Raw genomic sequence first — 23,630 nt, 5'->3', positions numbered from 1 at the left:
TAAAGAAATGACTGGTCTAGTTTTTCAAACGTATACTGCTTTTGATAATGGATATATAACGTCACAGCACACATAAAAACTATTCTAGCCGAATTGGTTTTCAATTTTGCAGAGGCTTCGTATTTGGCAAGACGCTGAGGTTCCATAAACGACCACAGATACAGCGTACGCTAATTTATCTCTTAGCCACACTTTCAAATACAAAGTGAAATACGCACACACACCCATACACACTTATGTTCTTCGACTTGTGTTGGATTAGATGTAACGTTAAGACTACTTTTTCTTAAAATATTGTTTTAAAGCTTGAGAGACAGAACAGAGCAGTGTTGGCCTAGTGGCTTCAGCGTGCGATTTTCATCCCTGAGGTCGTCGGCTGTGCACCAAAGATTTCTTTCTATGTGCGCACTTAACATTAGCTCGAACAGTAAAGGAAAACATCTCAAAAACTATAAAATTATAAACATATAATAAAAAAAACAACAGCAATTCGATATAGGCACCTAACAATGCTTTTACTAAAACCGATCAGCCCACTACCGAATATTTCCAGCTCCGGATAAGCACTGTTCAATTCGTTAAAATCTCTAAGAATTCGAAAAAGAGGCACTTGGACTCTTAGGTTTTTGTAGGAGGAATTCGCAAGATATTTCTGATTTTAGACCTAGGGAATGAGTAAGAGACGACAATTATATTATAATATCATGTCAGAGGTCTCTGTATATGCTTATTTAAAACATGCATACCATGCAACAACTGTAGTCTGGTTCCCAATAACACAGAAGTATACTCCATACTGGAGACTAGCGATAGATGAATTTGACCACAACCTTCATAAACTAAATATTTATAAATGTAATGTACATGCAACAAATGTATGAAATATGAAAAATTTAATTAGGAAAACGAAACCAAATAACATTATGTCAATATACTAATAATATTTCACTGTAAAACTACTGAATTCATATCATAAAAGCAAAACACCGAAGTCACTCACCTTCAGTGGTCCTTCAGGTTTAGCAGGAACATCCAAAACGATGACTTGTATGGAGGCCTCATCTTTTCCGCTGCTGTTCTCGGCCTTCAGCACGTAAGTGCCGCTGTGCTTGCGAGACGCGATAATCACCGATAACTTGGTCCTGTAGTCTTCCACGTCCACACTGAGATCGTCTCGTGTTGATAGACGCTCTTTGTTGTGGAACCTATAAAAGTCACATTTCTTACTGACAGTAGTAGAGTACACATAAGTAGAAATAATTGTTACTTGGAGGGACTGATAAAGTTTTTGAAGTGCCATATATCCTCTGACCAAAATTCAAATACACCCGTATTTATAAGTGTAGGTATAGTAATGTTTTTTTTAGAGAAAAATAATAAATGGCTCAAATATAACAGTCCTTTCTCCAACTTCGTTCCCTTTGGAGTAGAGACGTGGGCCGTGGTTCACGGGCTCTAATTAAATACTTAATCTGGCACCTGATTAGCATCGGTGACCCCAGAGCTGAAGATTTTCTCGCTCAACGAATAAGTATCGCAATACAGCGAGGAAACTTTTTAATTTTCTATTGAACCAGATTAAGAAAATTGAAATACTATAATTTAATTGTTATGATAACTAATAAAATTAAAAGAAAACACTTTTTTAAGCTATGAAGCTATGTATTATTATAAACTTTAAATTTTTCCGACTGAAGACAAAAGGTGTTGAATGTCAAAAGTATCACAGCTGTAGAGAAGTTGTGTTATCTGTATTTATTCAATCCGGTAAAAAAGTGTTTTCTTTCAATGAATAAAAGCTGTGTTAACAAAAAACAATAGTGATAAATTTAATTTAAAATAATATCCCTATATTTAATTAAGGAGTAGAGGATATATACACAAGATATCATGTATTACTTACCAAGTCTTTGTAGGAGCAGGTTCGCCAGTGACCTTGACGTCCAGCCTGATGTTCTGGCCAGCCTTCAGCGTCAGATCACGCATGTTCGTGCGGTCGATACGTGGTGGGGCTACAAGACCAGAATTATAAGATAATCTATGCAATGTTGAGATGAAAACAATCTTCTATGGTTATAATAGTCAAATTGTTTTTAATATAATACATTTTTAAGTTTAGAAGAACAAATCTTTTGTTTAAAATCTTTTCATTTCAGTACTACGAACGAGAAGACAAAACAGAAAAACAAGCAATGAACACTATTCAATTAAAAGTTATATTTCCTGAATATTTTATATTTGTAAGGTCCAAAGTAGCAATACAGTGAATAACTCACCAAATCTATCCTTAGCCAGTAAGTTGTCAGTGGCGGTGGAAGGCTTTCCGGGGCCAGCCTTGTTCACAGCCTTCACTCGGAACTGATAAGTCTTGCCCTCAATCAAATCCGGTACTCGGGCTTCAGTCTTGATGCCGGGCACCTATAACGTTTTTTTTAATACCTAAAGTAATGATCGTCCAAACTACGATTTCAGTACGTTCGACTTACGTACGTCTTACGACCTGTAGAGAAAACTCGTACAGACCAAATTGTTTTTTTTTATAAAGCAATGGCAATCGGTCAGGCGGCTCACCTGATATTAACTCACTCTCAATGCCAGAGGGCTCGCGAGTGCGTTGCCGGCCTTTTAAGAAATGATGCGCTCTTTTCTTAAAGGACCCTAATTTGGTTCGGAAATACTTCAGAGGATGATATTTGTGCACTACGTGGTAAAATCAAATTTCGACAGACTGAATAATTAAAAAAAAAATATATATATATTTGGTGTTAATAAGCCTATCTATAGACTCTCTTCCCAGATTTTCCCGGTATGTCCGACTTTTCGTGCCCGTCAATAAAAAAATCGATTCTAAATTTATAAAATTTTCCAAAGAATGCTTGTTTTAGTTAATTTCATTTGACATTACATAAGCGCTTAATGGCCTATACGGTCGCCAGACTCCAAGAAGCACATTGTTTCTTTCCATTTTTTGTCATCCTTTCTTGAAGTATGGCGAATGGAAAAAAATATATGGTGGAGTTGAGTAGTTCATGTATCCATGTTGAAAGATCGACACACGATTTAAATAACTTCACTCGATTGAGAAAAAAATCCAAACATAGCCAATTTTTGACACATTAAATTCATTTTATGACATAAACGTATATTTGAGAAAAAAAATGATAAAAGTACATTAATTTAATATTTTCCATAACCAATTGTTATTACGGGCCGGCGAGCCTCAGGGCTCCAGCTCTCCACTGCGTACCGCAGTCCACCCCGTGTCAATAAGGCCTTACAGCGAAATTCTTATTTACATTGAATAAATAAACCCTCACCTCAACAGCCTTAACCCATTTGCCAGTATCGCGGTCCTTCTTCTCCACGATGTAAGCGGTGATGGGAGCCCCACCATCGTTCGCTGGCTTCTCCCACTTCAGGTCTACGTGGTTCGCGCTCCAGTCCTTGAACTCTGGTTTGCCAGGCGCATCTGGCTCGCCTGTTTTTTTTTTAAAGATCAGATTAAATTCACCACAAAACATAGTCAACAAGATATAATGAAGTATTTTATGTACTTTTTATGATTCAATTAAAGAATTAAAAATATTTAATATTAAGACAATACGATTAGAAATATTGTTATTAATATATACCTTCCTGTTCCAGAAAGTCAGCACAAAAATGAAATTATATTACTAAAAATACATTTTTTTATGTCTAACAATTAAAATTCAACGTAATATGAATACAGAACGAACACAGAACTCGAAGAAATTGCGGATATGACATTTTCGTCAAATTCGTGTCAAAGGTGAAACGTCAATTCTTTAAAATTTCATTTTTTTTAAATTTTGACGTTTATGAGTGTACATACTACGAGTGTACGTACTAATATAATCCAATCATTATTAATTTTCCTGAATTATGACACGTAACGTACAAAATAAAACATGTAGAAAATGGATAAAGAAAAAATAATTTGATAACATATGTACGATACAAATAATATAAGAATTAACCAATTCATATGACTAATAATGTAAAATGTAAAACTCCTTTAAAGACATCCAGCGATTGTGTGTGCCAGAATATGCCAACTTACTATTGTACCACCTTTTTGTACCATATTCTTGAAAATAGATTATTATTACATTATTAAAGAAAAACTTACCATACGGATTCTTAGCCGTTGTCGCGGTCTCAGTGACCAGGGGTTCACTCTCACCCTCCGGATTGACCGCCTTCACTCGGAACAGATAGTCCTTGCCCTCGTTCAACCCTGTGACGTCAGCTTCCGGCGTCTTCGTGGTACAAACGGGCACCCAGCGTCCGGTTTCCGTGTCCATGCGTTCCACGACGTAGCTTTCGATTGGTTCGCCTCCATCGTCTTCGGGAGCCTCCCATTGGAGTTTGCATCCGTCTGCCTTTACGTCAGAGACCTGAAGAGATATCGTATAGTTATTAGACATAACCACTTCAATATACGGATTATGATTACGGATATTATGACAAGAACCTCGCCGAAAATTTAATAATAAAAAAAGTCATTTCAAAACCGGTTGCGCCGGCGCAACCCTTGGATCTTATTTTTTTTTAAATATTCATAACATACTTTTTGGGTCTAAGGCATACCGGTTTCCACACGATATTTTCCTTTACCGCATGAGCGTTAAATGCGCACACAGCTGGTATTCAAACCCAAGACTTCGAATGAAGGTAGCTCTAAGTTAACGCCGGTCTCTGTGTGTGTTTCAATATAAGCCATTGACACTTTAAACTAAAGCAGTTATGTCTCGTTAGAAATATTAAAAGAGTTAATGCCCAACATACCTTCAAGGGTCCCTTAGGTTTCGCCGGTTTGCTGACGACCGTAACTTCAATCTCCACACTGTCCACTCCCGTGTCATTCTTGGCTGTCACCACATACTTTCCACCATCAGCCCTCGTCACCTTTTGCAGGGTGAAGGAGGTGTGGTAATCTTGGTTCTCAATCTTGAGACGTTCCTCGACTTTGAGGGGTTTCTCATTGAGCGTCCAGGTGATCGTGGGTTCGGGTTCGCCTTTCACGTCAGCCTCGAACTTGAGCGTCTGACCCACCTTGACCTTGCGTTTCTGGAGGTTCTTGCGGTCGATGCGCGGAGCCACTGTCCAGAAACCATACAAATTACTTATTAACAAAAACAATGTGTCAACAAATGTAAGTCCCAGTCTAACAGGTATAGAACAGGGGCCAAACGGGCAGGAGGCTCGCCTCATGTTAAGCGATACCACCACCCATGGACACTCTCAATGACAGCAGGCTCTCCAGTGCGTTACCGGCCGTTAAAGATTCTAAACGCTTAATTATTCTCTAGCGTTCGAACCTGTTCAAACCAGATATACTTACAGAATCTCGGCTTAGCAATAACAGACTTGCTGGGCTCGGAAGGTTCTCCGGGGCCAGCCTTGTTCAGAGCGATAACCCGGAATTGGTATTCGTGTCCTTCTTCCACATCTGTCACACGGCCCGTTGGACGATCGCCAGTTGTACGGAGACAGTCTTGCCATGTTCTGGAAATTATAAAGATTATGAGGGTAGGGCTAGCAGACCTGCTCGTACGATTCTGGATGAGATTCAAATGGTTCTCGAACAAGAGATATTCGATAAGCGAGATCTGTATATTATGAGAGTGAGAACAGCGAGAGATGTATATATATACCTGCTGCCTTTCTCCTTCTTCTGTATGATATATCCAGTGATGGGAGCCCCGCCGTCATCTTTAGGCGCCGACCATTCCAAGTCAACGAAGTCCTTGTCCCAGTTGCGTGGCTCGGGTCTACCAGGCTTGCCGGGCTCATCTGATATTTTATTAATATTTGGATAAAAGGCATACATCTGTATTAGTGATTATTACGTGTGTGTTGTGCACCCTAAATAATATTGCTTGTGTCAATATTTGCACACTGGCTGGTTTAATTTTTATTTATTTTAATAGTCTTATATTGTATTAAGTTACTGTAAAAATAGTAAATAAAGAAAATATAATAGATAAATTGTAGAGTCCATAAAATTATATAGTCTATGTTGACGATATTATAAAAACACTTACTAAAAAGGTAAATCTGAGACCCAAAATCAATGAAACACCAAACTTACCAAATGGATTCTTAGCTATGATGGTCTTATCAGTCTCCAATTCTTCTGACTCTCCTTCCTTGTTAACAGCCTTCACTCTGAACTTGTAAGGCTTGCCTTCTTGTAAGCCGGTTACGTTTGCTTTGCAGTCCTTTGCTGTGCCGCATGGGAGCCATTGACCTAAGAAAAAAAGTGGAATTACTCGTAAAAATAGTCATAGAAATATTACAATTTTGCATTTGCACATAACACTTAAGGATAAAGCCTTTAAACTTAATTTTTATTAATCTCTTAATAAACAATACATATTTTGGAAGCGCAATCCAAACGACATTACAAAATATCACGTAACAATGTCACTATAAAACTAATAAATATTGTAATCATAATGAAAGCTTTTGATTAAGAAGTTAATTCTTCGAGAAGTTTTAGGTAGATGGTCCCTATGCAATAACAAGGTACAACGATTGCGTGATGTATTTTACTTTTTTCTGTTTTGTTATTTATTTTTCTCATGCATTAAAACTGTTAAAGAGCTATGAAAACAAATACTTTGCCTAGCTTAATGACTGGGTTAGAAGCACAGTAATATTGTTTAAAAATTATTGCTTACCAGTGAGTGGATCGAGTTTTTCAATCTCATAGTATTCGATGGGTGATCCACCATCATCTTCCGGCTTCTGCCAAGTCAATGTACATCCGTTCTTGGTCACGTCTGCCACGTCCAATGGTCCCTTGGGTTTGGACGGCTTGCCTGATAAATTATATATATATATAAGAATTACACGAAACTTGCAAAATATTTATATTTTTTATTGATAATCGAAGGAGTCTTGAACTATTAGGATTGTCAGTACATATAATTGAACCAAAAAAAGTATTTTTTTATCTGCTGAATATAATAAGTAATTTTAAGAATTAACTAACCAACTACAATAATCTCCACTTCAGCCTGGTCTTCGCCGACTTCATTCTTCGCCTTAATCACGTATTTGCCGCTGTTGGCGCGTTTGCTCTTCATCATCAAGAACTTGGTGTTATAGTCCACGTTGATGATCTCCAGGTTCTCCCGGTTGGCGAGTTCCTGGCCGTTGAAGTGCCAAGTGACGGTGGCCGGAGGCTCGCCGAAGACCTTCACGTCCAAGGAGACAGGAAGACCAGCCTTCACCGTTATCGGGTTCAGGTTTGTGCGGTCGATGCGTGGCTTCACTGTGAATTAGCAATACGCAAATAAATATTGATAAAAGTATTTTAAATAACTGTAGCGCCATTAAAATATTTTTACAGCTACGTAATCTTATATTGTGTACACGAAATCACGAATGTAAGTGCGTGCTCCTATTTCACCATGCCTCCTGCTGATGTCATGTGGAGCATGGTGTGATGGTTGCAGCTCCTTACAAACGTTGTGTAAAACAAACAAAAAAACTTGGCGATTAAAAAGAGTGGCGGAGAGTTTATTGCCAGTTCTTCTCTTCCGTTCTACGCCCTTGATTTGAGAACTGGCAGTAAATGTAAAATTAGAAGTATTTAATGTATATTTCTTTTTATTGACGTTCATAAGTGTACATTGTGTTACCTATACGAATAAATGATTTTTGACTTTGACTCAACGCTTTTAAGAAATTAGAAGTTCCTCTCTTTCTGTCACATTGTCTTTAAGTACACTGTGATGAAAAGAGACATAACACTGCCATTGAACTAATTTGATATTATCGATATTTATAATATATTTAATACATCTGAAACATTGAAAGACAAAAGCTTAATGCAAAAAAAAATATGAAGAAAATACTGACCAAAGGGAACCGGAAACTAATGGATACTGTTATTTTCTTTCCATCCTTTGGTCTTTAAAATTGTTATAAACAATTTGTTACAATCCGTCTCGAATAGAGCTATGGGAATAATTAATAATTCCGAGTTGATAAATAGCTATGACTATGTAATGTACGTATGCAAATACTGGACACCCTGTCCCTTACGGGTATTTGCATTTTGATGTTGCATTGCTAGTTAAAAGCAAAGAACATTAAAAACAACTTAAGCCTGTTGACAAATGAATACACTTACAGAATCTTGGCTTAGCAGTATGCCAGTTGGTGTTCTCCGAAGGCTCGGATTTTCCAGCCTTGTTGACAGCTCGTACACGGAACTGGTATTGGTTGCCCTCTTCGAGTTTTGGTACTGTGCCTTGGCAGATGTTGCCTTGCACCTCTGCCATCTATAAAACAATAGATTAGCATTTTTATTTAATAAATCTGTGTGTGTACAATACACACGAAAGAGTGAAACTTCTTTATGACCTTATTTACGAAAAATGATATACGCAACTTTACAGAAATTTGTTAAATAAAGTTAAATTAGATAAAGTTTAACAAAAGACTTTCTTATCATAGCCATGAATACTACTAAGATTATTACAGAATTTCATTAATTGTAATAGAATTATTACTATCATTGTTATCGTTATTATATAGTTTTAGTTATTAATGGCTTCGAATATCTTCGAATCAACCGTGGTAGGGCCAAGAAAAGGATGGCGCGTAACGTAAAAATGTGACGCGTAACCGAAAAATGTGACGGAAATTTTTTATCCAACGCTAAAGAAGTTTAAAATATGCGAGCATTATTATTTTTCTTTTTAATTAACAGGGGGCATACGGTCAGGAGACTGATGTTAAGTGATAGACACTCACACTGCCAGAGGTCTCAGGGATCAGAGAGAGTGCTTTTGGCCTTCTAAGAATTGATACGCTCTTTTCTTGAAGGTCCCTAATTCGAATTGGTTCGGAAATACTTCAGTGGGCAGCTGCTCCCACATATTGGTACACAGAAACTGTCTTAGACGCTCAGCTGCGGAACGACGGACGTCGAAGAGAAATACCTATCTACCATACCACATCCTACAGAAATGATTTAAGGTAAAATGTCTAATATAAATTTCTATAAATTATTCAGTACCAATAGTTATAGGAATCATAAAAACTTACCTTGACGAACTCTCCGCGGTCTTTGTCCATCGCTTCAATGATGTATCCAGTAATCGGTGCTCCGTTGTCCCTTATCGGGGGCTCCCACTTCAATTTCACAGATTTTTCGTCCCAATCTACGATATCCGGAAGTCCAGGGGGACACGGGACATCGTACGGGTTCTTTGCGAGGATGCCGTGGTCCGTCTCTAATGGCTCGGACTCTCCTTCCTCGTTGAGGGCCTTCACACGGAATTGGTAGGTGTGTCCCGGTTCGAGGCCTAGAAATTATAATTGTGTAGGTGCAGAAATGGACGATTTTTTAATCCGCGATTGTTTTAGTATACGTAATTTATAAAAAAAAATATTATTTACTCTTTTAAGAAATTAGACGTACGTCTCTTTCTGTCAAGTTGTCTTTACACTGTGATGAAAAGAGACATAAAGTGCAAATAGACTAGTTTTTGGTATACAAAATTATCTCAATTCTGAATTTTAAGCTTACAAAAATCAAATTATGATGATGATAAGGGATTGTGTCTTTTAACTTCATGTTTCGGGTGCGATGCAGGCCTTTTAGAAGTTTTTTTTAACAATTGAAGGTATCTACCAAGAAAGTCTCACCTGGTCGATTCCACAGTTTGTTAGTTTGCAAAAGAAAATGTCTAGTGCAGCGGAAGATCCATTCATCTCATCACTATATATAGGTATAAATGTGTGATCTTCTACTTCACCAACCTGTAACTGTAGCATCAGTAACATCCGGATCAATGGTACCAGCGGGTGACCACTTTCCAGTGAGCGTGTCCATCTTCTCAACTATGAAGGCGCTGAGAGGCAATCCTCCCGTGTGCTTGGGTTTCTTCCAGGACAGCTTCACGTGTTCCGCGTGAACGTCGGACACTTCCAGAGGGCCTTCAGGTTTGCCTGGCTTGTCTGCGGTTAAAAAGTAATATTTAGGAGATATAAAACAAAAATAATAAATTGTTAATACAAAAATCTGCTATTTGTGTCGGGAGATTCCTTCCTTCTGTTTTATCTGATCGTATATTACGACGGTAAATTTAAAATAAAACAAAATATGTTTATTATGGAACGTAAGATACAAGTATCACTTTAAATTTGAATTGGTAGACATTCCTCATCGGAAAAGAAGACAGAGGATGTTAAAAACTCTCGGTTCAGTTACTATAAGAAAACTTGAGTTATCTGTGGCTGTTTATATAGTTTGCCAAAAAACCTTCCCCGCTGCATACATTACAAATTATACACTAATCTGTGATAAAATTAATAAATGAAGCTATAGATTCTGCCGTCAAATGTATCTTCCACACATAACTTACCAAGTACAGTAATCTCAACAGTCGCCTCGTCCACTCCAGAATCGTTCTCCGCTTTCAGGGTGTAAATGCCAGTGTTCTTCCACGAGGACTCTGATATCATCAGTTTGGTGTTGTAGTCCTCATTCTCCAGTTTTACACCTGGACCAGTCTCGATGACCTAAACAGTTTGGATGTTACAATTTAATACAGATTTGTATTCTGAATAAATTTGTGTGTGTCACTTATATACAGAAAAATCATTATAGGAAATACTAGATTATTACAAATGGTAGTGCAAAAACGATACAAAAGATACACAATGTATGTTGTCGTTTATAATATTATGAAAACTAATTCTTGTCTTAAATCTATAACACACAGAAAAATATCTCAATAAACTGAAAATACATAACTATACTGAAAAAAAAAACTGAAATAATTTTGAAGGGGCGTAACTGATAAGTTAAACTTCCGCTCGCTGTATGTACTTATGTACACGCGTTAGCAGTTATACTGCATTACCGTAACAAGATAAATAACTAAAAAATAAATAAAAAACGAGACTTATAATAGCAAAAATTAAAATGTTGACTTATAATACCCAACTTCAGGGTGTCTGTTTTTTGTGACGCTGTGCGCGTCTAACACGCCTAAATCCGTAGTTCGGATATCCGGAAAATCGGATTATCCGGACGAAGTTGAATCAACGTACCTTATTGGCAAACTTCCAAGTCTTGGTCGGTGGAGGTTCACCCTTGATGTCAACATCCAACTTGATAGTGGTACCAGCGCGAACACGGATCGCCACCATCTTGTCACGGTTGATGTGCGGTTTCACTATTTAAAAAAATCAAATAAATACAACCTATTTGAGGTATATACTCAATAAGAGGTCCGTGACAAAAAAAAATATATATATATATACAACATTAAATTTTTCAAGGAACAAGGAATGAGGCTTTATTATTATTATTAAATACAACCTCCGAACTACAGTTATGAAGATTACGAACGAAAATTTAATCGTTACTTTTTAAATTTGAGGTATATACTCAATAAGAGGTCCGTGACAAAAAAAAATATATATATATATACAACATTAAATTTTTCAAGGAACAAGGAATGAGGCTTTATTATTATTATTAAATACAACCTCCGAACTACAGTTATGAAGATTACGAACGAAAATTTAATCGTTACTTTTTAAATTTGAGGTATATACTCAATAAGAGGTCCGTGACAAAAAAAATATATTTATATATATACAACATTAAATTTTTCAAGGAACAAGGAATGAGGCTTTATTATTAGTATTAAATACAACCTCCGAACTACAGTTATGAAGATTACGAACGAAAATTTAATCGTTACTTTTTAAATTTGAGGTATATACTCAATAAGAGGTCCGTGACAAAAAAAATATATTTATATATATACAACATTAAATTTTTCAAGGAACAAGGAATGAGGCTTTATTATTATTATTAAATACAACCTCCGAACTACAGTTATGAAGATTACGAACGAAAATTTAATCGTTACTTTTTAAATTTGAGGTATATACTCAATAAGAGGTCCGTGACAAAAAAAATATATTTATATATATACAACATTAAATTTTTCAAGGAACAAGGAATGAGGCTTTATTATTATTATTAAATACAACCTCCGAACTACAGTTATGAAGATTACGAACGAAAATTTAATCGTTACTTTTTAAATTTGAGGTATATACTCAATAAGAGGTCCGTGACAAAAAAAATATATTTATATATATATACAACATTAAATTTTTCAAGGAACAAGGAATGAGGCTTTATTATTATTATTAAATACAACCTCCGAACTACAGTTATGAAGATTACGAACGAAAATTTAATCGTTACTTTTTAAATTTGAGGTATATACTCAATAAGAGGTCCGTGACAAAAAAAATATATTTATATATATACAACATTAAATTTTTCAAGGAACAAGGAATGAGGCTTTATTATTATTATTAAATACAACCTCCGAACTACAGTTATGAAGATTACGAACGAAAATTTAATCGTTACTTTTTAAATTTGAGGTATATACTCAATAAGAGGTCCGTGACAAAAAAAATATATTTATATATATACAACATTAAATTTTTCAAGGAACAAGGAATGAGGCTTTATTATTATTATTAAATACAACCTCCGAACTACAGTTATGAAGATTACGAACGAAAATTTAATCGTTACTTTTTAAATTTGAGGTATATACTCAATAAGAGGTCCGTGACAAAAAAAATATATTTATATATATACAACATTAAATTTTTCAAGGAACAAGGAATGAGGCTTTATTATTATTATTAAATACAACCTCCGAACTACAGTTATGAAGATTACGAACGAAAATTTAATCGTTACTTTTTAAATTTGAGTTATATACTCAATAAGAGGTCCGTGACAAAAAAAATATATTTATATATATACAACATTAAATTTTTCAAGGAACAAGGAATGAGGCTTCATAATTATTATTAAATAAAACCTCCGAACTACAGTTATGAAGATTACGAACGAAGATTTAATCGTTACTTTTTAACTGGAGGAATTGAGATACTCACGGAACCTAGCCTTAGCGAGATGCGGTTGAGTGGGTTCGCCCGGTTCACCCGGACCCGCCTTGTTGACCGCTCTTACTCGGAATTGGTATGTGTTGCCTTCTTTCAGTTCAGGCACGCGAGCTTTGCACTCCGGAGTCTGGATAAATATATAAAACAATTATATTATATAAATATAAATAATTATGTGTTTTGTTAGTTTGAAGAATTTGGATTTAAAAGTAAACATCAACCGATCATGATTTTCGTTTAGGTCATAAATACTTTTCCTTAAAGCATAAAACTTATAGATTTTAATATAGACACTCATTTTAGTGGGTGCGTTGCCGGGCTTTGAAAGAGGAGTATACTCTTGAAGAAATTGTAGGTCGCATCCCAGTCCGTAAAAGAATGTTCCTTATGAAAAAAATATCAATTAACACTTACAGTTGTGACCAGTGCTTCCTGCCATGTCCCAAACTTGTCCTTCTTCTCAATAATGTAGCCGGTGATGGGAGCGCCACCATTGTTTTTGGGAGCTTCCCATTTCAGGTCAACGCGATCCACGTCCCAGTCTTCGATAGTTGGTACAGATGGCTTACCAGGGATATCTGGGAATAAAGTAATTTTATACAGTTATACAGTTCAGACATAAGATTTAGTTTTTATTTATATTATAAACGATGTAAAACTGATGATAAACTAAGCAAAATTCAATGAGATAATTGAAATTAAGCTATTTCGTTAAAAAGAATAACGTGTGCGTACGTAAACCGTCGTATACATATACGTTATATACGTATACGTAACGGACATATTTACAACTCACCATAAGGATTCTTAGCAACGATAGAGTGGTCAGTCTTAAGCGGTTCCGACTCTCCTTCATCATTAACAGCCTTAACCCTGAACTCATATTCTTCTCCTTCCTGTAATCCCTTGATCTCCATCTCTGTGTCATCGGTCTTTCCAACTGGAACCCAACGGCCAGTCGCCTTGTTCAATTTCTCTACTACGTAACCTGTCACGGGTTTACCTGTGAATAAACATGAATTTTAATAAGTTAAAAATTAGCTGGCTGAAAGAATCTCATAAAGCTAAATGAGATTGTCTATGTTATATTGACTATGTTATATTGTAACAATATAACATAGTAGCTATCTGAAGCCACCCATTATTGTTGTGGTCTCTGGCAGAATGACCAGCGCTGTGGAACATAATGCTGCGCCAGAGCCAAGTTACAACCACAACACACAAGGTACCTTATTCCTTAATAAAATTGTATTTGTTGTTTTTGTTTTGCTTTTTTTATTATTATTATTATGTTTCATTGAACAGTAGATATGTATTTCTTATTATTTAAAAATATTATTTCAAAGTTAAGATTATCCATGTGAATAATTTAAGCTTTATTAAATATCTACATAATAGTTTAATTGTTCCCCCCTATAACTAAATCTGATATACTGATTAAGAATAACGTAGTATAATTTTAAACAAAATAACATTTACTTAAGAAAATCTCACAAACTCACAAACTGTATATTATATTAATTATTGATAACATAATATTCCAAACGCGAACATCAAAAGCTGTTTCTACTTACCGCCATCATCTTCCGGCTTCTTCCAGGCCAACTTGCAGCCATTCTTCGTAACATCCGTGACCTTGAGTGGACCGCCAGGTTTGCTCGGTGAGGAGAGGACAGTGATTTCCACTTCAGCCTCATCCTTTCCGTGTTCGTTCGTCGCTAGAATACGGTACGTCCCGGTCATAGCACGGACCGAATCCTTGATGTCCAGTTTCGTGTTGTAATCCACATTGATAACGTTTTCTGTGACCTGTGAATAATGATATTCGCGTTAATATTATGACCGAAACATATTTATATCAATACAAATCAGCTAAAAGGTAAAATTTATGCAAAATTTTCATTATAAACTGATGAACATCTGAAAAGAAGTTACATTGATTCCAAATTTACATTTACTACCAGTTCTCAAGTCAAGGGCGTAGAGCGGCCAAGAGGAACTGGCAAGGAACTCTCTGCCACTCTTTGTAATCGCTAAGTTTTGAGTCATACAAATTGTTTGAACTTTAGCAAATCAATCCCAAGGATTAGGATCATTTAAGTATTCGTCAAATTTATAAAAAAACTTTATTTATTAATTTACGTTTAACGAGGGCTTTGAATTTATTTAGTGATAAATCTCTAATTTCCCTTGGGAGATTGTTGTAAATACGAATACAATTTCCATATAAGGAGTGGTTTAACTTCCGGAGCCTGATTGGTCGTACACTCAAATTAGTTCTATTTCGCGTATTATACTGGTGAAAGTCACCATTTGTTTTAAAATCGTTAATATTTTTTTGAACATACGACATGGTTCCAAGAATATATCGACTAGATAGTGTCATAGTATTTAATTCCTTGTCTTGTATATTACCCGTGTCTTCGTGAATATCCTATTTGCCAAGACAGGCTAATTATTAAAAATATCTTCACTTCTTACTAATATAACAAGAAACAATATTAAATTTAAATTAAAAAAAATACTACATAAGTCAAACAATTATAAATTATGCATAACAAAAATTATGCTATATACGTCATTAAAATATATTGGAATATAGGAACTCATCCTATATGTGAATGAGAATTCTCGACAAGAACAGGTTTCTAGCATCGGCTAACTATGGCGCGTCAGTGTTTAGATTTGTTTATGACGTTTTACGTGCAATTTTAAATCGTTTGAATGGTTTGATTGTTATAAATTTACAGTTTATATGTCACTGGCTTTAGTATATATATATATGTGTGTTAATGATTTAATTATGTTCGACGTCCTGGTGGATAGAAAAACTGTGCACAGTTTGTGTTTCCACCACATCAACTTTCTTTAAATTATGAACACTTATACAATAAATAAATAAATAATCAGGTAATAATTATAGTTATAATGTGTGCGTAATAACAAAACTTCTAAATATATAATTAAAGGGTATAATTAGTTATATTTATCACATCACATTGAATATTACCAATATTAAATAAACAAAACATATTTATTAAGTTTGTTATCTCAAAGAAATAGGCAGAATTTCTAGAAGTAGATTAAACACGATCAGCTGATCACGTTCGAAGAACTGACCTCTTTCTCGACGTCCTTCCACTTCTGGAACCACTGCACCTTGGGCGCAGGTTCTCCTCTGACGTTGACGTCGAAGAATATCGGCTTGCCTGCGCGCACCGCTACCGCCTTCAAGTTGGTTCGGTCGATGCGTGGTTTCACTGAAATATTATATAAATAATCATCAATCCGGAAAAATACAAGTTGATGTTAAAAAACAAATCTTGCGATTTGCCCAAAAATATTTACCCTTACCACCAAAATTTTCGTGGCATAGATATTATATTATTTAATAAATAATTTAATGACGTTTCACATCTTTTATAAGATAATATTTACAAATTTTAAACTCAAAAATATATACCTAGTGCATTATATACTAACAAAGACAATTTACTAATTATTTATTGGTTAAACGTGATTAATGTGTGTGATTTGAAAATCTCGTATATCCCACGAAATTATATTATTATAACAATGATAATAATCAAATTAAAAGTAGAAAAAAATAAATAGCGACCTATAATTCTAAACTGAATACTTACAATAATTTTATAAAATATAAACGAAACACATTTCTGTGTTTGACCTGTCCTATAGTCAATGTCTCTTTATGAATAGAAACCTGAGACTAGGCTCATTAACTAACCATAGACAAGAAAATAATACATACACGATTTATGTCTAATGGTAGTCATCTTGGTGGGTTCAGAGGCCTCCGAAGGTCCTGCCTTGTTAACTGCGATCACGCGGAACTCGTACTCGCTTCCTTCAGGTAAACCATCGACTTTGCCACTTGTTGCGCTGCCAGGCACCTACGGCATTACCATTTACATATGAAAACTTGTAATACTTTTATATATTAATACTTGTAATACTTTTATATATTAATACTTGTAATACTTTTATATATTAATACTTGTAATACTTATATATATTAAAACTTGTAATACTTTTATACATTAAAACTTGTAATACTTTTATATATTAATACTTGTAATACTTTTATATATTAAAACTTGTAATACTTTTATATATTAATACTTGTAATACTTTTATATATTAATACTTGTAATACTTTTATATATTAATACTTGTAATACTTATATATATTAAAACTTGTAATACTTTTATACATTAAAACTTGTAATACTTTTATATATTAATACTTGTAATACTTTTATATATTAAAACTTGTAATACTTTTATATATTAATACTTGTAATACTTTTATATATTAAAACTTGTAATACTTTTATATATTAAAACTTGTAATACTTTTATATATTAATACTTGTAATACTTTTATATATTAAAACTTGTAATACTTTTATGTATTAAAACTTGTAAAAAATTTAATCAAAGTCCATATAAAAGAACGACTATATACTAATCAATCAAGCCTATTAGTATTGACAGAACTCACAGATGACATATGGGTCATAGCTTTGATCTTGGACCACGCTGATTTTGGTACTACGACAGTTTTTCAAGAAAGAAAACATTTTGGACTTCTTTAAAAGTTAAACATCTTGGTACTGTTAATGCAATGAAGTGAATAAAAAATAAATAAAAACGAATAATACCTCAGCGGCGTTCTCCCAGTCTCCGCCCTTGGGCCTCTTTTGTATGATATACTTCTGAATGGGCGCACCTCCGTCATTTTTGGGAGGCTCCCATTTGATCTCCGCACTTTGGTTGTCGTGATCTGCCACCTCCACGTTGCCTGGCTTTTCGGCCACATCTGGATTGTAAATACGAGTTTGTATATATATGAATTAATAATTTGAATCCATATAATAAGGTAACGGAAGACTTTAACAATACTTAATACATACTTAGTTATGACGTGTCGATCACGTGATTGGTAAATCAGTTGACGTTTGTGTCCCGCGCTGTGTACGATGCGCAAACTTACCCCCACTCCCTTGTTTAATGCTCAAGAAGTTTACCGGTATCTGTATATTTATTGAAACTCACCAAACGGATTCTTAGCGAGTATGGCCTTTTCAGTCTCCAAAGGCTCCGAGTCTCCCTCATCATTGACAGCTGTCACTCTGAACTTGTACTGGTGACCTGGTTCGAGACCTGTCACCTCCATTTCCAATGGTTTCTTGTCACCAGCAACCCTAGAGAATAAAATGATATGATATATGAACGTATATATATATATATATTTTTAATTATCTAAAAAATAGCCGATTTCTTTACAATTGTTAAAGGCACAAATAAGATTCTTATATTTTAGACTACTCGCTATATGTATTTTTTTATTAAAACAAGTAGTAATACGACTACAAAATCGTGAAAATTGTAATTGTTGAATAGTAAAAAGAAAATATCCGTACCTGCCCACGCGCACCCATTTTCCTGTGGCAAGATCCATTTTCTCCAACTCATACTCTTTGACGGGAGAACCACCGTCATCTTCTGGTTTCTCCCACTTAACCTTGCAGCCTTCTGCGTGTATGTCTGATACTTCGAGAGGACCTGGCAGATAATAAAAAAAATATAATGTCCAATTTCACGGTAGCAATTATTTTATTTATTACAAAATTTTATGTCGAAAATAAAATAAAATACATAAGACAACATTCTGGCTGCTAAAGAATTAAAGTTAAATTCTTAAAAGGCCGACAACGCACTTGCGAACCTTCTGACATTGTCAGTTTCCATAGGCGGCAGTATCACATAACATCAGGTGAGCCTTTTGGCCTTTAGCCTGATGTTACATTTAAAATAAAATACCTTTAGGCGAGCTGGGCTTGCCCAGTACTGTAAGTTCAACTGTCTCTTGATCAAAACCATTGCAGTTCTCAATTCTCAAGGTATATTGGCCAGTGTCTCGTCTCACAGCATTCACGATTGTAAAATCTGTATGGTAATCTTGATTCTCTATCTTTATACGTTCTGTGTTTACCAGCTTGATGTTTTCACGCCAAGACCTAGAAAATAAATGATATTCTTTTATTATTAAATTAGCTTCACAGTTTCCGCGAATAAATGATTAAGGCTAAACACTGTATTGAAGACCATATATCTTAATGAATATTATGTTTTAGTGATACCTATTGGTAGATCACCTAGCCGTGAACAAACAAATACTTAAGAGATATATAATTTAAATCTTAAGCTAAATATACTAGCAGATACAGTGTTTAAAACTTAATGGCTAATATTAGTAATATAATGTATGTGTTCGGTAGCAGCACAGTTTTCTTCGTAACGAGATTGATATTTAGAGAGGGCATAAGAGTAGTGCGCCTTCTTTTGTGCGGTAAGTTTTAATTAACCAACAGGTTTATTCATATGCATAATGCTATATGCATTAATTTGCAGTTATATATGCTATATAAGAGGATGCCTAGACCTGTACGCCGAACTCCAGCATCTGTATATCGAAAACAAACTGAAGTTGTTTCACATGTTTTTTTTTTATATTTCTCCATATGAGAAGTATGTTTTAAGTTTTTTGTAAGCATGGGAATTACAACTTAAGTAATCAGAATAAAGGAAATGATTAATATGGAACATAAGTTACAATGTTTCACTATACATTGAATGGACTACTGACAGATTTAATGGGGGGACGGCGCGTACGCAGTCCCCACTACCAAAAATTACGCGTCCGAGTTATCCACATTAGGGATAATCGCAGAGGTCAACTCAACCGCAGTGCAATGGAAGAGTCTCGCTCTGGGGGAACCGCCTTATTGATCACGGTAGCCCCTACGCCAGGTAAGTATGCTTTCCGGAGCTTCGCCCAAAGCTTATATGTCTGTGCAAGATACAATCACTACCGCGTTTAAGGTTTCCTTTACTAGTAAAGAGCGCCCTCTAGTGGTTGCTTATCGATAACTTTAATTCCGAGAAGTGTAGTGTGTCCCTTTGTGAGAATAATCATTGCTTTTACTCATGTCTTTACTAGATGGCGACAGAATTGTTTTTTATTTATTAATAACTTATACTAAAACCACGCAGAGTACCGAAACCGTCTCATGTTTGATTAAGTTTATGTAACTGGAATAAGTGTTTATATATATATATATATATATATTATACTGAGTGTCAGCAATAATGACTTAATAATAATAATATAGTTAAACTGTGTTAACTAAAAAGATTTAACACATCAATATATGAAATGCAACATAAATATGAGCTGTTATACAATAGTAAAAAATAAGAGAGTTAAGAAATAGTGGACCTAAAATTTAGTGATTATCATTGCATTACTTCATAAAATATACTTTTAATATTCATACAATAACCTCTTTCACATAACATAACCTAACAAGCACAGGTCAGTTACAATACATAATAAAATATAACTATGTTTGTATCTTAACAAACTGTAAGTAAAAGTAAGGTTAATTATAAAAGTCTTTCATCGACTTGATTTACTGTAAATTTAAATATTTTACAGATTTTTTGCAGTTAATTGTTTAAAACCTCCAAATGTCACAATAACTAATTAAAGACACAGTAGACAGACTGTAAAAAATATTCAATAATTTAGAATCATAAGCAGTTAAGCAGTTACATACCAGGTCTTTTCTGGTGGAGGTTCACCAATAACATCCACTGACCACTTGTGTGTACGTCCAGCCTTGATTATCACAGACTTGAAGGTACTGCGCTCAATGCGAGGTTTCACTGTAAAGCATTCATAAAATATAATAAACATTAACATGCACTTATATATGCTAACAATGTTTTAAACAAAACAATTTAATGTTATTTCTCAAGAGACAGTGAAAACCTTTTTATATAATTTGTTGGTTACATTATCTGCTACAATAAATAAGATGTATGGCACTGAACAATAGTTAATCGTTTAGAGCATATCAGTTTATAGCAGGTAGGTATGTGGGTAAAAAATATCTCCAATAAATTACTAAGAAATGTTATTAAAATAGTACATAAATCTGTTGGTAACCATTTTTAAACAGTATTATATATTTAAATAATAGGTAAACAATGGCACCAACAAATTACCAAGTAAAAGGTGTATGGCTATCGGATCTACTTACTATTCTGTTTTTATATCAAATAAAAAAAATCTTACAGTTTCTATGCTTGCAAAGGTGGTTTGCGGTGGGCTCAGAAGCCTCACCAACACCAGCCTTATTATATGCTTTTACTCGGAACTGGTAGATCATCTTCTCTTTAAGACCTTCCACCTTCGCCTCTGTCTTGGTGTCTGTTGTTTTAATAACCTGAATAAAGTATTGAAAACTGAATTATTGATTGTAACCTATAGAAACTGTGATTAAATATATATGTAATATTGAAACATAGACAGATTTTTTTCAAGGGCAATAAGAAGTAATATTAATTTTTGATGAAAATAAAAATAAAGACCATTACCTATCTGAAAATAAAACCTGAAGCTGTTATTGCAATACAATATAATTTTTTTAGTAATATACCACTTGTAGTATGCATAACACAGTTAAGAGACAAGGAAGAATCATAAAAGTATGTAAATCATTTGGACATCAATTAAGTCATACCTCTATCCAATCTGGTGAGAACTTGTCCTTCATCTCAATCACATAACCCATCACCGCGCGACCACCATTGTCAGTTGGTGGCTCCCATTGTAGGGTCACAGACATATTATCATAATCAATGATTGTTGGCTTTCCTGGAGCCTTTGGAGGATCTGAAACAAGTAAAAAATAATTATGCCTTTTATCTAACATTTAAGTTATATACATTTTATCGAATTCCATTATTTTGTTTGTTTTGATCTTTGAAATATTTTAATCCCCGAAATTACTAAATTACAGTACTCACATTTAAGTACATAAAGTCGGCATAAAACGATTCATTTATCAAAATAAATTTCTTGACACTGCAAATCAGTGGATGGTACTAATTATAACGAATAAAAAATTCGCAGTTATTTAAATAGAATCAAAATTTCACTAATGATTCGGTTGTAACAATTTAAAAAATGTTCAAAAATCTTGAACATTTTTTAAATTCTTAATTTTCGCGGGATTACTTTTTTTTTTTAATAATTTTATGGCCTGGTAACGAGACCTTTAAGCCAAGTCTTATTTACGGTCGCGGGATTACTGAGCACTGACAAATGACAAAAAAATATTTATTAAACAATAACTGTTCAAAGTTTTTATTTGTCAATGGACATCAATTTAAAATAGAAAACAATTCAATTATTATAATATAGGAATATTTATCGTCGTTTAGTGAATGTTTTGATTGTATTTATTCGTAAGTTAATGGTAAAACTTTATCCATTGTTCCTAAAATTTAACTGCTAGTTTCTGTTGGAAAAAGTTGTGAAACTGACGGCCAACCTCCAGTAATGAAGAGGCACAAACGACGACAAGAGTTTCTGTTCTTTTAAACCATGTTTTTTATTGAGAACGTGAACTGTACGGGATGACAACAAAGAATAGGAAATTACTTTAATTGATCTAGGTGATTTAAAATCAACATACCATATGGATTCTTCGCAACGATGAATCCATCAGTCTCCAATGGTTCAGACTCCCCTTCCTTGTTGACAGCTCGAACTCTGAACTTGTACTTGTGGTTGGGGGTAAGACCTGTGACGGTAAACTGAGTCGGTTCTGGACCAGTCTCGCCGCACGGGATCCAGTTTCCGGTATCCTGAGAAAATTGTATTTTGTAAGTAGGAATATATTATTGACATTATTAAAGAGCGTGATACATTATCATACACTGTGTTTTACATACACATAAAAATAAATAGTATTTTTTTATATGAATCTATTCTAATAATTATCTGTAGTAATTCTCTAGATATTTATGTTATACCTACAATCTAGAAAATTAGTAATAAAGCTTTATACACGCTTGGAGCATTCTCTTCGCGCTATTATGTGATACACTTATGTGTGAAGACAAAATAAAATATCATGAAGGGGAAGCGGAATAGCTAATGCATTTGTAATCTTATTAGCACGTTGTATAGTATATAAAACTTTACTAATAGAATCAGACACGATAGAAAGCGGTACCGACCTTTTTTATCTTAGGGTATTTTCTAGTTAATTCACTCACCATATCGAGTTTCTCCAGCGTGTAGCCAGTGATATCGGATCCCTTCCAGTCATCCGGTTTCTGCCATTTGACTGTCGCCTTCTCCGCGCGGATTTCCGTAATTTCGATCGGACCGTTAGGCTTGTTGGGTTTATCTATAACAAAATATTAAATGAAAACGTGTTATAAGCTTCCATGTTTTTTTATCTATAGCAGGTTTAAACTTAATATTTATTTTTATTAAGTTTTAATAGCTGTAACAAAGCAGCTAAGATGAGTGGTTTTATGTGCCTACTCGAAACAGTGTTTGTTTCTCTTCTCTTTCTCTTCTTCTAATTAGATCTAACAACAAGGCCGTATCCAAGCGAAAATTTTCTAACAGAACCTGCGCGAGAAGCTACGATGCTACATCAGATCGGATTCTAATGACCTTCGTAGCTTAGATCGTAGTACACATTCTCAACATTAACAGGGTTACGACTAACTACGTTTTTACT

At 34.5% G+C, this 23,630-nt stretch overlaps 1 protein-coding gene and 1 non-coding gene across 9 annotated transcripts in view; both read right to left on the bottom strand.

Moving 5' to 3' along the window:
- Positions 1-23,630, bottom strand: part of LOC123710728 (twitchin) — a 110,971-nt gene that overhangs the window by 46,513 nt on the left and 40,828 nt on the right. For all 8 annotated transcript variants that reach the window (XM_045662872.1, XM_045662865.1, XM_045662866.1 and 5 more), the window contains 31 exons: positions 23,155-23,288; positions 22,569-22,740; positions 21,612-21,763; positions 21,164-21,314; positions 20,643-20,751; positions 18,844-19,040; positions 18,444-18,585; positions 18,076-18,224; positions 17,682-17,839; positions 16,769-16,910; positions 16,117-16,256; positions 14,571-14,805; positions 13,793-13,999; positions 13,411-13,574; positions 12,988-13,123; positions 11,101-11,225; positions 10,410-10,566; positions 9,805-10,002; positions 9,088-9,347; positions 8,168-8,318; positions 7,022-7,303; positions 6,708-6,848; positions 6,116-6,274; positions 5,679-5,817; positions 5,366-5,529; positions 4,810-5,123; positions 4,151-4,418; positions 3,318-3,478; positions 2,277-2,418; positions 1,904-2,012; positions 1,001-1,205 (listed from right to left, as the gene is read on the bottom strand). In XM_045662872.1, the coding sequence (XP_045518828.1) occupies positions 1,001-1,205; positions 1,904-2,012; positions 2,277-2,418; positions 3,318-3,478; positions 4,151-4,418; positions 4,810-5,123; positions 5,366-5,529; positions 5,679-5,817; positions 6,116-6,274; positions 6,708-6,848; positions 7,022-7,303; positions 8,168-8,318; positions 9,088-9,347; positions 9,805-10,002; positions 10,410-10,566; positions 11,101-11,225; positions 12,988-13,123; positions 13,411-13,574; positions 13,793-13,999; positions 14,571-14,805; positions 16,117-16,256; positions 16,769-16,910; positions 17,682-17,839; positions 18,076-18,224; positions 18,444-18,585; positions 18,844-19,040; positions 20,643-20,751; positions 21,164-21,314; positions 21,612-21,763; positions 22,569-22,740; positions 23,155-23,288 (5,363 nt within the window). The remainder of the gene's footprint in view (positions 1-1,000; positions 1,206-1,903; positions 2,013-2,276; positions 2,419-3,317; positions 3,479-4,150; positions 4,419-4,809; positions 5,124-5,365; positions 5,530-5,678; positions 5,818-6,115; positions 6,275-6,707; positions 6,849-7,021; positions 7,304-8,167; positions 8,319-9,087; positions 9,348-9,804; positions 10,003-10,409; positions 10,567-11,100; positions 11,226-12,987; positions 13,124-13,410; positions 13,575-13,792; positions 14,000-14,570; positions 14,806-16,116; positions 16,257-16,768; positions 16,911-17,681; positions 17,840-18,075; positions 18,225-18,443; positions 18,586-18,843; positions 19,041-20,642; positions 20,752-21,163; positions 21,315-21,611; positions 21,764-22,568; positions 22,741-23,154; positions 23,289-23,630) is intronic.
- LOC123711506 lies at positions 19,680-19,841 on the bottom strand. The gene has a single exon (XR_006753967.1). It is a non-coding gene; the product is annotated as a U1 spliceosomal RNA (small nuclear RNA).

The sequence above is a fragment of the Pieris brassicae genome, chromosome 6 (genome assembly GCF_905147105.1).
Source record: "Pieris brassicae chromosome 6, ilPieBrab1.1, whole genome shotgun sequence".
NCBI lineage: Eukaryota > Metazoa > Arthropoda > Insecta > Lepidoptera > Pieridae > Pieris > Pieris brassicae.
The sequence above is the reverse complement of the archived record's forward strand: the minus strand, read 5'-3'. Positions and strand labels throughout refer to the sequence as shown.